This window comes from Vombatus ursinus, unplaced genomic scaffold (assembly GCF_900497805.2).
Source record: "Vombatus ursinus unplaced genomic scaffold, bare-nosed wombat genome assembly UNPS02014799.1, whole genome shotgun sequence".
NCBI classification, from domain to species: Eukaryota; Metazoa; Chordata; class Mammalia; order Diprotodontia; family Vombatidae; genus Vombatus; species Vombatus ursinus.
Window position 1 is genome coordinate 40,261,866 of NW_020954577.1, and position 15,100 is coordinate 40,276,965.

At 40.8% G+C, this 15,100-nt stretch overlaps 1 protein-coding gene across 1 annotated transcript in view; it reads right to left on the reverse strand.

Annotated features, from left to right (window-relative positions):
• Positions 1-15,100, reverse strand: part of NEK10 (NIMA related kinase 10) — a 243,601-nt gene that overhangs the window by 29,990 nt on the left and 198,511 nt on the right. The window contains exon 32 of the mRNA XM_027872513.1: positions 3,292-3,392. Within this exon, the coding sequence (XP_027728314.1) occupies positions 3,292-3,392 (101 nt within the window). The remainder of the gene's footprint in view (positions 1-3,291; positions 3,393-15,100) is intronic.

A 15,100-nucleotide genomic window follows, 5' to 3' on the forward strand; every position in this document is an offset into this window, starting at 1 on the left:
CGAGTTCAAATTCTGCCTCAGACACTTACTAGCTGTGTGTCTCTGGACAAGTTATTTAACCTCTGTCTATCTCACTTTCCCCATCTGTAAAATAAGGCTAATAACAGCACCTACCTGTCAGGGATTTTGTGAGGACCCCATGAGGTAACGCATGTGAAGTACTTTGTAAACCTTACAACCCCAAGTAAATCCTAGCCATCATCATCAGCAACATCACTATCATGACTATTATTATTATGATGATCATTATTATTCAGGTAATTTATAGTCAAGTAGCAGACAAATGACAGTATAGGCAGTAGAATGTGATAAAAGATTTGTGGTGCTTCAGGGTTTTGGAGGAATGTCCTCATTTATCTGGCTCCTCCCTCAGAGTGGGCCGTTTTCCTTCTAAAGCAACTTGGCCCCCTTACTTTGGAGGAGCTACTTGGCATCCCCACTTCGGATTTCCAGAGATATTCAGAGGGAGGAAAACAGCATTCCTGGGTCCCCCCAAGACCCAGTGAGAAGTGACCACCGAGCTGAGACACACCACCCAGGAACTGGGAGAGGGTCATCTAAGCCAACGTGTATTTCAATCAATTAACAAACATGTATTAAGTGCCGACTATGTGCCAGGCACTGTGCTGAGTTGCTGGGGATACAAAAAGAAGCAAAAGGCGGTCTCTGCCTTCATGGAGCTTGCAATCTAACTGGGGAGACAACAGGCGAACAAATCTATACAAAGCAAGCTATATACAGGATAAACAGGAAATAAATACTTGACAGGGAAGGCAGTAGAATTAACAGTGGTTGGGGAAAGGCTGCAGTAAAGGATTTTGGTGGGGCATCAGCGGGATTTTAGTTGGGACTTGAAGGAAGACAGGGAAGTCAGTAGGTGGAGTGAAGGTGGGAGAGCATTCCAGGCTTGGGGGGCAACAGCCAGGGAAAATGCCAGGAGTCAGAAAAGGGGTGTTTTGTTTGTGGAAAAGTCAGGAGGCCCATGTCACTGCATCGAAGAGTATGTGGTGGGGAACAAGGTCTAAGAAGAGTGGAAAGGTAAGACCTACTATGTGCCCAACACTGTCCAGGGGAGACAATGCGAAATGAAACAGCCCCTGCCCTCACAAAGCTTAAATTCTACAGGAGGTAAAAAAAAAAAAAAAACACATACATGTAGTAAATAAAAAGTGTTAAGAGGCTGTCGGCATAGGCCCTGGAGGAGGGATATCGTACCTGTCTGTGCCCTTCAAAGTGCCCCCTATCAGTGTTTCCAGGCACCTGAGAAAGAAGACTGAAGCCCCCAGAGTGTGCCCAAAGTGGGATTTCTGGGCCAGGAGGAAGCATCTGTTTTGCAGAAGACTTGTAAAATCTGTCATGGTTCCTACAGCTTTTTTAAAGCAATGAAAGTACTTAGTTGTCCAGAAATAAATAATAAGGCATATGTTGAAAAGAGCATGATGTACTACAGAGAATGCTGTGACTGGGATCAGGAGAAGTCTGAGTGTTGTGGAGAGAGCTGGGTTCAAACCCTTCCTTAAACATTTACCGGCTGTGTGACCCTGGGCAAATCAGTCAACCTCTCTGGGCCTCATTTTCCTCTTCTGTAAAATGTGGGGATTGGACAAGATCTCATCTGAAGTCTCTTCCATCTCTAAATCTACAATCCTATGAGGTTTGGGTTCAAATCTTGTCTCCAACACAGATAGGCCATGTGACCCTGGATAAATCACTTAGCTTTTCTGTACCTCAGTTTCCTCATCTGTAAAGTACGCATAATTATGCCTGTAGCACTTATGTAAAGGTCACTTATTATTACATGACCTAAGTGGTTATTTTCTATCACAAGTAACTGTTTTTGACTTTCTTTGTATCTCCAAGCACTTAACATAGTGTTTAACACATTGTAAGCTCTTAATAAAAGCTTGCTGGTTGGACATTCAAATAATTTGACAGCAAATTGTTCTTATGACTTGAATAACTGATTGCAGTTTCAACCACCAACATCCTTTGATAAAAGCCTGTCCCAAAAATCTTGGTGCAACTTTAAGAGCTTATGGCTGCACCAAGACTTTTGGGACACCCCAGTGTAATAAAAAAAAAAATTAGGATAATAATAATACATATTTATCATTGGAAAACCTTTATTCAATGCCAGGCTTTGTGCTAGATTTTGGGGATATGAAGATCAACAGCTCTTGCAGGTTTAGAGCAAGGGTTTTTAGGCTGGGACCCATGAACTTTTTAAAAAATATTTTGAAGGACTGCCATATAATTGTTTTCGATTATAACTCTGAATCTTTTATTTTATACTTTATAAATCATGAAAAGGGGATCATAGGCTTCACTAACTGCCAAATGGTTCTCTCACATAAAAGGCCCCGAATCCCCGGTTTGGAGTGTTTTGCCCTATGTGAATTATTATGAGTGTTTATCTCCATTTTTATAATTGAGGAAATGAGATTGCAAAGCTGTTTAAGTGATTGGCCTACGTTCATATAGCTACTAAGTGTCACGGCTGAGATTCGAACTTTGGCTCCTTACTATAAATCCAACACACATTTCTACCATGGTTTAAACAATATGTTATGTATCCCAGCAAATATTTAACAACCAACTTTTTTAAAAAAGGAGGCGTGACACACACTTTAGCTTCATCTGAATTATTAAATTTTTCTCCACCATTTTCTAAAGCCTAGACAATCAGTGCAACAGTAAATCAAGCCTGGATTCACAGCATTTGCCTGTTTCTAGGGGCATCAGTAACCATACCAAAAACAGAACAATCAGGTCTCCAGAACCAGCGAGGGATGTCTGCCTCCAGCACGTCTTGGCTTCTAAGCATTACCTTTGACCAGTCTAGCATTTTATGAGCTACCGCAAAGCCTATTCCTTGACAGCCCAAGATTCGAGGCAGCCGCTTCTGAATGAGGCTGATGGGACAGACGCCTTTTCTCTCTCTCCTTCCTCTTGCTTCCAGGCCTGCTTTTCTGGGAACCCAATCTTCTCTGCCAGTCCCACATCCAAGAATCTGAATGGTGAGCCATTTGAAATACACGCTCCTCATGTTTCTTTGCCTTCAACAATATATAATAACTTACAATCAAGGATCTAGAAGACCCACGCTCCCTGAGAGCTAATAACTCACCTAACTCTCTCATCTGTTGGCCAGAAACTGGTTTCTGCCACACTGAGGTAGAAAGTGAGATAGTAAGCCCTCACTGCTCCAAGGCATCCAAAGTCATTCCTTCACCAGTAGAGCCACCAGGAGACACTGGAGACCAAAGGACAAGAACAGGAGAAGGCACCTACCTGGGTGATGTAGATAACTTTGTGCAGCTGAATTAAGATCTGCTGAATGGGGTCGCTGATCTGCCGTACTTTTCTCTGGGACACAGCGATCCCTGCAGAAGCTGGAGAAGATAACACTACCTTTAGAACAAGAACTCCATTTTGTGCTTTCCAAAGTAAATATTAGTGAAGGCTATTGTAATAAGCAATGGGACTTTGCTGTGTTTAATTCTGTAAAGGACGTATAAAATTGGGGAAAAAAAATAGCAGCCACTCTCAGTTCCCTAGCAAAAGGAAAGTCCTTCAGAACAGCGGCAAGGTTTCACCAATTGGGACCACCGAATATATGATTCTTTTGTTTCTATCAGCCTTGACATCACCTTGTCACTGGAATATTTAGCTCTGAAAGTTCACCATGACAAAATGCAGAATGAGACACAGCCAAAGTGGGAATTAGTCTTGGTTGACTATGAATATTTGTTACAATTATTTGGTTTTCTTTTTGGGGGGGGGATGGGAGGGAAAAACAATTTTTTTAAAGTTTTAAAATTTTACCATTCAGGAAAGAGGCTGTCCAATTCCTCTTGGTATTTTGGCCTATAATTAGCATTTGCTACCATCACTGATGTGCTAAGAATAGCCAAGCTTGAGGGACAGATCACAGGATCCAGAGTTAGTACTGGAAGAGACCTTAGAAGCCCAACCCTCTTATTTTTTTTTTTTAAGATGAAGAAGGTCCCGGAGAGACTGAACAACTTGCCAAAGGTCACACAGCTAGCAAGTGCCTTAGGCAGGATTTGAACCCAGGTCTTCCTGACTCCATGTCCAGTGCCCTATCCACTTCGAGGCTGGCATGATTTTCTACTCATGACCCTTTAAAAAATTAAAAACATAACTCTTTATTAAAAAAAAACAGTAACAGTAAATAGGACAAGGGATAATGTTATAGATCACTTTTAAAGAAATGTACACCTAAGTACAATTAAATACAGTCTTTATATCCTTACTGTTACAGATAGTTTTTTCACCTTGGTTTTCTCCCCAGGATCAAGGGGAAACTTCTCTTTAACTCACTTCAAATCCTTAGGTTAGAATCAGACCTTTGGTATTAAAATGCCAGCAGACAGCTCTTGATGGTCACCATAACTCCCCTTTCACCCTCCCCAAGCCTCATCAACCTTGAGATCACTAATGCGCCATTCGCATTGCTCTGGCCTCTCCATCAGTCTCTTCCTTTCCTCCGCCTTCCTTCATTTACAAAGCCCAAACAGTGAGACAATACAGAACATCCATTCTCCACCCACACCAGCCTGCCATGACTGCTGGGAGTGATCCTTTCCTCCCTGAGACCCTCAGTCCTTTCTCTGACCTCGATTACATATTCAGTCCCATTCTAACTTGTATGATAGATATTTGTATCCACGTCTCCCAAACTTCTGGGGACAAGGTCTGTGTCATCTTATGGTCACCTTTGTAATCCCACCAATGCCTTGCACATGGTTCATACCTAATATATATTTATGGAAATGAATTGAACAACAGAACATCTTTCTCTTTCCATACGCAATGTTTAGCACAATGCCTGGCACATAGTAGGCATCTAATAAATGCTGACTTCCACCATCCCCGAACCCCACATTTCTTGGCTTTCTCAGCAAAACCGTTGATGATTGAAGTTGAAATAGTTATTCTCTTATTAAGAGTTCTAACAGTATTTAACTATTTAATGCATACTGGCTTCTGGTGGTACTGTTTTCAGAAAGCTTGTATGTTTTCACTTGAAAAGTTACATTAAAGGCATGTAAACAAATTTTTTTGAGTTTTGAAAAGGCTGAAAAATAGTCTCACCACAAACATTATCAGATCTGTTTTTAAGACATAAAAGTAAAAATAAAATATCATCTACATTCTGAGTGGTATATTTTTTGTCTCTCTTTTTATTTGTTAAATAAATTTTGCTGAAATCTTTTGTTACTGCACTGGTTGCCTGAATTTTCCCATGTTCTTCCCCTTCTAGAGAGCCATCCCATAAAAGAATTTGTTTTAAAAGAGAAAAAGAGAAAGTGTATTAGCAAAAATAATCAACACCACAACAACAACAAAAAAAAAAATCAGACAATATATGCAATGTTCCATATCTAATGACCCCTCATCTCTGTAAATAGGTGTGGGGAGATGTTGAAATAGAATCATTAAATATTTTTAAACATTTGTCGTGGGTTCAGTCATAAAACCTCAATGGAAAATACCCAATAGTAAGAGTACATGCAGCTTCCTGCTTTAAATAACTTCTAAGAGCATCACAGAGCCCCAGAATCCTGAGTATCACCTTCCTTTTCAGCATCACCTCCTGAACTGTGAGAGTGAATTTAGGAAATTGTCTCATGTTGGGGGGACTGGAGAATGGGGAAGATCTACTGCAATCTGAAAGAGTGTACTTATTTCCCGAGCCTAAATCAGCCATTGTTTTCTACCAGTAGCCTCACTGCCTAAGAGTCCACACAACCTGATGCTTGTCAGTGACTGACTTATTGAACACAATTTTAAAAATGTCTCTTTTTATCCAGACCCATCCTCAAAACCAGAGTAGTCAAACAGTGTGGCAACAAGGACGTTGCAACAGAAACAGTCTCTTTGCATTTTCTGAAGCTTGAATGTGAGACAACATTGTTATAATGTTGGTTTTAGATTTTTGTACATTTAGAGGTGCCTACCATAGGTAAGTAGCTGGATTTTCCCAGTGACTATTTAACTCTGAAAATGTTTCAGGAGGGAAATCATGATACATGTTAGAGAATGAGATACCAGCCAACCACAAACATGTATCAGATGCTTTAAATATAAACACAGAGAGAGCTAAGCTAGAACTAAGCTAAAGAGAGACTTCAATTTTTTAGACATTTTGGATTTTTGGACTTGATTTTTAATGGGAATTTTGGGATTTAAAAAAAAAAGAAAACCTTCTTGACAACAATCTAGATTCCTGATCATTTTGGCTTTACAGGTACCATGTGATACACTTGGTGCCTTCAGTTTCTCATCTGTAAAATAGGGAGAAGAGGGAGAAGGTGGGGCCAGATCTACCCTAAAGTTTCATCCATGTCTATATGATCCTAAAATCTCATCCCCAGAGCCACACTCTACCAGGGTGACTCAGAATGGGTTTGTAAACAGTAGTATAAAGGGACTGGGATGAAAGGGAGGTGGAAGGGAAGAGGGAGATGTGATCAAATATGTGCTCACATCCCCGAGAAATATTCCATTTTTGTCATTGCATCCTCAGCATCCAATAAAGTACCTGCTGCTTAGCAGGTTAAGTGTTCATAGACTGAGTCACTGAAGAAACCTGACATAAAGATTCTTATCCCTACCAAATTCTTTTTCGTTGTTGTTCCATCGTTTCAGTCATATCTGACTCTTCAGGACCCTATAGGGGGTTTTCTTGGCACAGATACTGGAAGTGGTTTGCCATTTCCTTCTCCAGCTTATTTTATAGAAGAGGAAACAGAGACAAACAGAATTAAGTGACTTGCCCAAGGTCACACAGGTAGTAAGTGTCTGAGGCCAGATTAAAACTCAGGAAGATGAGTCTTCCTGACTCCAGGCCTGATGCTTTATCGACTGCTCCACCTAGCTACCACATTCCCTACTCCAGTTCGAATACCATTTTCTTCCCAACACCCCAAGGTTGGGGGAAAGGCGTTCCTTTCAATTGAATTGATTTTCTTTAAAAATAAAAGATCAATGAAGATAAATAACCTATATGCTTCTCCACTTATGTTTATTCTCTATTATTTAAAGGAACTAAATCAATTGCTGAATGCTGAGGAGAGGACAAACTTGGCGATCTTCCTTTATCAAGATTTGAAGCACTTCACCCTCAATCAATCTTCAAGACTTCCAAAAACATTACGCTTTCTTATCAGTTTGCGAGGGCTACAACAAACATTTACCCTGAGCATCTGATTATGAAAATATTTTTGTTAAAATAATTTCCTCCTGAAACGACAGCACAGATGCTCAGGTAGGTGATTGTAATTCAAGCTCTGGACTGACCAAGTATGGCACATTTGTGACTTGCAGTCTTTTGTTCTCACCACAAAAATTGTCTGATGTATTGGTCTTCATTTAGAAGTCAAGCAGTCAATCGATGAGTAAATCAATAAACACTGATTAAGCACCTACTATGTATCAGGCACTATGCTGAGAAGTCTCAAATCTAAAAAAAAAAATTATAAAACTCTGAATTCTTTACTTACATCCTGAATAAAATATTCAGAGCCTGTTTCTTTTTAAATAATAATGAAACCATAGAGGGTCTAGTATCAACTGAATTTTTTAAAAGACTGAGTAAATTGGACTTTTTTTGGTAAACACAAAGCTAAATTTTCTTGTATCCTTCAACATGATATTATGCCTCTCATTTTAAGTGATTAACCCGATTCCAAACTTGCAGAAAACACATAATCCAATTATCTGGAAAGAAAGCAGCAATCCAGCACTAGTCCTTGAGCAATTTGCTGAATTTACACGTCCATGTAGTTATTTTGCTTTCTTGTTTTACAACATATTAAAATACCTTGCATGGCGATTCCAAAAGCTTTTGGTCTTACCATAGTTGCTGAACTATTTGCCAGCCACTGACACTTTGGGAATTGATTTGCTCCACACGTCTAGTCTTGAAACGGAAAACCTTGCCATATGAACCGAAGTTGCCAATGTAGATAATAATGAGAACAAGAGATTGCGCTCCACTTCTCTGCTGTTGCTGTCCAGTTGTTTCAGTCATGTCTGACTCCTCGTGATCCCATTTGGTGTTTTCTGGGCAGAGATACTAGAGTGGTTTGTCATTTGCTTCTCCAGCTCATTTTACAGATGAGGAAACTGAGGCACACGAGGTGAAGTGACTGGCCACTTCTCAAGTGGCCAAATGCGGTCCACAAAAAGAAGCCGGGTCAGGCCAACATCCTACCAAGCCCTGGCTCCTAGGAACTGGGAATTTTGCAATCCAGTTGGGAAGGGATGAATTCAGAGGGCTCCTTGTGGAAGTAAACAATCTTCTCTACCCTGTGACAATCAACTCGGTAGAGCTTTCCCACAGATGATGTTCCTTCTTGTATCATGAGAAAAAGTGTGTTTAAACCAGAAGGGGAAGTGAGAAAATATAGAACCACAGAACGAGAACTGCAAAGGGGTCTCAGAGGCCCTCTCATCTCATCATCCCCTTTTACAGATGAGGAAACTAGACAGCTAAGTGGTGCGGCAGATAGAGCACTAGGCCTAGAGTCAGGAAAACCTGAGTTCAGATCCAGCCATAGACACTTAAAAGCTGTGTAACCCTGGAAGAGTCACCTCATTTTTGTCTGCCTCAGCTTCTTCATCTGTAAAATGGAAATGATAACAGCCCCACTTCCCAGGGTTGTTGTGATGAAAAAATATTTCTAAGGTGCTTTCCAAACCTTGAATGCTGTAAAAATGCTATTATTATTTTATTATTTTTAAACTGAGTGGTGACTTTACAATCAAACCACAGACTCAGAGTTAAAAGAAACGTCTAAGACCACTTAATCTAACCTCTTCATCTTCCAGATAAGGAAACTGAGGCTTAGAAGAGTGTCTTGCCCAGAGTCTTTATCCAAGCATCTAACTCAGATTCACCTAAATATGAAACTAAAAGATTAAATCATCCATTTGTTCTCACAAAAAATGCACCTGTGAAATTCTGGGCCTAAATGACCCCAATGCATCTCTGAAAGTTAAACTCAGTGTATCTGGCATGTTTATGAATGCCTAGCTTTAAGATTCTCCCTGGTTGAGCCTCCTCTCCAAGGACAACACAAGTTTTCTAACCATCAGTAACTGGGTGGCATGAGCCACTGTTCTCCTTCAGGTAGTTATCTTCTCTTACGGCATAAAACTACAATAAAGGGGAGTGTCTCTCAACATCAAATGACCTAGAGAAATTTCTACCGTACTCCAGGGACGGAAAGCAAACAGGAATGGATCGACATTGAACTCCTGAAAAACTCGTGATGGAAAACATCTTATTTCATGAGCCAGAAGCTTCATTAAAGCATTGTCCCTTCTCCTTGAGGTGATCAGACAATCAGACCTTTCTTCCATTTGAACTTTTAAAAATGGAGCTTGAATAGTGACTTTAATTCGTACTCTGGGTTCTGGAAGAAAGACTTCTGGAAAATGTCACTTTCCGGTTTTGCTTGGCTTTTTTGTCTTTCAGTTCTTGTGACACAAGAATTTGACCCTCAGGATGGATTTCCTGGGATTCTTTTTGATCTGGGGACTCGTCCCAGTGACAATGGAGCATCCTTGTTCTTGTCTATACTGTCAGGACGCTCTGCTTATGTGTTAGAACAGATCAAAGAGTCAACCTGCTTGACCTTCATCCCCATAATATGGGGAAGAGATTGGCTTTCTTCCAAGTTGCCCCACTAGGAAAAAAACAAATGGGCAATGCCCAGCGACTAGAGGCATTAAGGCATTTATTCAATGTACTTGAAGCTTATTTGATATTTTTAATATTAGAATGGAATCAGTCCCCTTAAAGGGTCAGGACTATTTCTTCTATTCCAGACTGTATCCTGCCCCATACAAAAAGGGGAAAGAGGGATGCTACTGAGTGCCCTTATTTAAATTACTCAGGAAAGATAACTCCTGAAAAAATGAAAACTCCAAAGGTTAGAAAGAAAACTGGCAGCACCTTGAGGGCAGGTGCTATTTCGGTCTTGTATCCTAAATGTTTGTTGATCTACAACTTAATTTTAAGGCAGAATTTGAAAATGAACCATAAACTTTGGAGCCCATAGTTTGACGGGCACAATTGTTGTCTGCCTGGCCAGTAAAAGGTTCAACCTGTGGGAGAAGTGAGTCCACAAAGTGCTCAAACTGAGGCCCACATGAACCTTGGCAACTGCATCAGCTCGTCCTAATGTCAGGCAGCTCCCATTCAACATAGGGCAATTAGAGTGAGTAATTCAATCACCAATGAGAGATGATTACCAATGACTTGGGAAAGTCCTCGTACAGCTACAAATGGCCTCTGAGGCTTCGAAGAGTTTCTGGGCCTTCCACGTATGAGACCATGGAGGAGCCCCTTCTCTCCGGTCCCAATGCCTGCTTTTCTGCAGAGGCTGTGCTGGGTCAAACAGACAAGGTGGTATTGATGGGCAAACTAAAAATAATGTTCCTAACTGTAAGACAGTATGACTTGTTGGCAACAGCTTGCCCAGAGAAGCCCAATATTCTGGGCATGTCGTCCTCTCAATGCTACTGACTCACCAGTCACAGGTTTTTCTACATACTCAGCTCTAAATCAGTGTGGCTGTGGTAACAACTAGACACTGCGGTGGACAGAGCACTGGGCCTGGAGTCGGGAAGACCTGTGCTCAAATTTAACTTCAGTCACTTACTGGCTCTGTTACCTTGGAGAAATCACCACCTCTGCCTCAGTTCCCTCGACTGTAAAATGGGGATAAATACGAGCACCTACCTCCCAGGGCTAGCCCAGGATCAAATGAGATAATATTTGTACAGTGCTTGGAATAGCTCCTGGCATAGAATAGGCACCCTAGGAATGTTATTATTATCCATTAGACTGTGGGCTCCTTGAAGGCAGGGAATATTTTTTGCTTCTCTTTGTATTTCCAGTGCTAAACCAAGCACAGTCCCTTCAATGTAGTAGGTGCTTAATAAATGTTTACTGACTGTGATGACAAACCAAATTAATCATCTTAAATGTGCCCCAAATGCTAAACTGCTACAGAAATGCTAACTAATACCAGGGCATATCAGAGACAGTACTGAGGTTTTTGTTAGCAACAATTTCTCAAAATTTTTAAATTGTTTTCATCTGTTGTCATGTTGATATTTTCCTACATCCTTTTAACCTTTCTGTAATATACACAAAGAGCCCCACAGCATAGCTAGAATGATATGCAAGCAAATGCCCTAACTTAGCTGTATCAGTTAGGCAATAAACTTTTATTAAGCCTTTACTATGTGCCAGGTCCCACGCTAAATGCTAGGCTCCAAAGAACGGTGTGTGCTTTATATCTCATCTCTGATTAGATCCGTGAACAAACTTTTACCCCACAGCAACATTTTTATCTCTAGTCAGCAACCTTCTGGAACCCTATACACTTCTCTACTATCTGTCTCCCTTTACCCATAATTGGTGTGTGCTCAGTGAAAGCAAGCAGATCTCATGTTAATTAAATGTACAAGCACATCATAATTATGACAGTGAATTTTTTGCCCTGCCCCTTCCCCCAAAAGTCTTTGGTAATTAATCCAACATCCAGCAGAAACGCTTCATGATTTAGACTCCTTGGGATTGGTTGTACCATGGTTCTCACTGCAGAAGGGAGGAACAAGAGTTCCATCGACTCCACCTAAAAGATCATGGTATAGAAGAAAGCACATGAGACTTGGAGTCTGAAGCTCTGTGTTCAAATCCAGGCTTTGCTGCTTAATACTGGTGTGATCTTGGGCAATTCACCTAGGGTTGGACTACAGTGTTCTCAACTAGAAAATGAAGGGGCTTAAATCTGTGAGGTCTCTTTGAGCTTAAGACCTTAGTTGACAAATTTTTCTTAAGTGCCCACTATTCAATTCAATCCAACAAACATTTATGAAGCACCTACTACACATTCCACATTCTGCTGGGTGCCATTGGTGATGAAGAAGTATGAGGTGAGGTGCCCTAACTGGGGAGATAGAACTAATACCCATGAAAATATTTCTGGATATTTCTATGCTCTTCAAAAATGTGAAAGATGCATACTAATGGAATATAAACCAGAAGCTTTGGCTGTCTGGAAAACGAATACCAACTTGAAGCAACATTTTTGAGGACTCCTCCAAGTAGGTAAGTTGTGATAATGGAAATATGAGCTGCACAGGCAGGAGTATTCATTCAGCTCATGCTTCAACTGCTTTATTTAGACCTGACCTTTACGAACAAAAGACAAGTCTAAAAATAGGTTCTGCAGTGTCTAATAAGAAAATATCATAATTAACAGCTGAGAAATCACAGAGCACTATTTCTGTTTTACCAGAATCCCCTCCACCAGCCTGGTGACTTGCCTAAAAAATGTTGTCAATCTCAGTGAAATTAACCAACCTCTCTCCCCAGTCCCAGATCGCAGGTCAATCAATGTGAAAGGTGGGCTTTTTTGTTTTAGAAAAACTAAAGAACCAGAGGCCAAATAAATGCTAATGCATTTTACCTCTGACAGAACACTTATTGCCAGTAGAATAACAAATCCCAGCAGGGCCTTGTGGCAACTTTCTTACTGTTCCTTTTTATTGATGTAGCATGATTATTTAACACTTGGTGTGTTGACATATATTCATGGCTCCACAGCTGGGAGGGCCCTCAGAAGCTAAGCAGGCCAGACTTTCATTTTACAGATGAGAAAACTAAAGCCCAGGGAAGGTAAGTGATTTGAGGAAGGTCACACTAAGCATCAGGGATGAGATTTTAACCCAGTTCTCCCAAGTCCAGAGACAGTGTACTGCTCATTGTGCTATACCACCTCCCTATCTCTGTCTCCCTCACAGCGTCCTGCATACCATAAGCATACAATAAACTCCTGTGGTTTGACAAATGTAGCTTTGCAGGCCAAGTAAAGGTTTGCTAAGGATTGTTAAAATTTAAACTTCCTCCTTTCACAACACCAAGGAACTCAATTTTTTTCTTGGCAAAAAAAAAACAAAACAAAAAACCACAAAACTTTAATTAACCATACAGGAAGTCAAGGTTTCAAAGTTTCTGAATTATAGTATATAAATTAATTATCAGCTCAGTAAAGACTAATGCATTTACCCAAGACTGTTTTAAAATGATTAAGATATATATATGTGCAAAATAAATCAGCCAAGCAAATGAGTTGGTTTACAAGAAATTAGGCGGGGAGCCAAAGGAGAATCGATAAACTTCATCCTTTCTTCTACCTTGGCTTTCTGATAGGTCTCAATGGAATAATCTGCTGAGGGAAAATTTAAACAGCATTTGCACTGGGATGCTGGGCACTGAACACCATAATACTTGCATTATATTAATAGGTGACATTTACATAGTGCTTTAAGGTTTTAAAAGTTTTTATGTAAATTAATAATAATAATAATAATAATAATAATGACAATAATTTAGCAGGGAGTCGAGAGGACATTTATTAAACCTGTTCTCTCTTTACATTTTTTTTTTGATAAATCTCTATGGAAAAACATAGTGGAAAAGTTTGTCATACCTAAAGTTATTTAGTGGAGTACTGAATGCTCTAATACTGGTCTAATAATAACAGCTGACCTTCACATTGAGCTTCAAGGTTTGCAAAGCCTTATCTACATTGTCTCATTTTGGTGTCATAACACTGTGAGGCAGGTTCTGCAAGTATGACCCTCGCCATTTCATAGATAAACAAACTGAGGCCCAAAGTTGACTATGGTCATACAGCCAGAGAGTGCCAGAGGCAAGATTCTAAGCTGGGTCATCAGGAATCCAGGTGCAGCACTCTCTCCGTTTAAGACAACACTGTGCCATCGACGCTCCAGATGTATTATCCCCCTCTGACAAATCAGATATTATCTGGAGAGGTTGTGACTCGCTCATAGTCCAAAGCAAGCAAGTGTCCGAGGCAGGCCTTGAATGAACCAGGGTCTCTGCCAAGCCCAAGTTCAAGGCTATTTCCACTACACTGTGCTATGGTGGGCCGTGGGACAGGATCAACTGCAAAATCCCTTAGATTTGGAGTGAAGAGTCCCAAGTTCAAATGCAACTCAGCGGCTCACTACCAAGAACCACTTCCTCGTCCAAGCCTCTTTCACACTTGGGTCTCTCAGTGTCTCACTTGTAAAATGACCCCCTAAGGCCCCTTACTGCTCCATTGCTTTAAGCGCGACCTAGAATCCCATAGGGGAGACCACATGTAACAGTTTCATTTTGGTACCGCAGGAATCAAGCCCTCTTAAATGGGGCGAAACCTGGAATCAGCATATGCTGAATTTCATGTATTAAAGTGGTGGACTTTTATTTTTTACTTTATCTAGCACAGATACGTGGGTTCTTTTTAGACTAGTTACATTTGCTGTTGTTGAGCCATTTCAGTCACGTCTGACTCTCTGTGACCACATCTGGGGTTTTCTTGGCAAAGATTCTAGAGTGATTCACCATTTCCTTCTGCAGCTCATTTTACTGATGAGGAAACAGAGGCAAACAGGGTTAAGTGATTTGCCCAGGGTCACACAACTAGTATGTATCTGAGGCTGGCTTTGGACTGTGGTCCTGACTTCAGGCGTGGTGCTCTATCCATTACACCACCTAACTGCCCAGACTAGTTACACATAGGGAGTAATGCTAGTTATGAATATTAGTTACGTAGAGCTAGAAAGAGCAGGCAGAAGCCTGTGTAGATAGGGTCACTGGGATCCTGTGGGCTAACAAACAGGCAGGGAAACTAAGAATGCGTCATTTTTATCTATCTCAATGGTAAAAAAAAAAAATCAAAGGTATAAATAGATCCACCAGAGTCATATTAGAATCAAGATATTAAGAATAAGAAGTGTTGGTTGGGATTGGCCAGTCATGCTCACATCTAGGCAAAGGGAAGCGAGCTCGAGTTATAGCTCTGGAGGTGGCCAGCCGATGTCCTCTGGATGGGTTAACCTTGCCTAGAGTCCCCCCTACTCTACTGCCATGGCCTTTTCCTCTGTCCTGGGACTGGGCCGAAGGGCAGTACTGAAGACCATACAACTAAAAGCATGGGGGCTTCCAGAATTTGCTTCAACAGCTTTTCTCTCTACAAAATCAAGA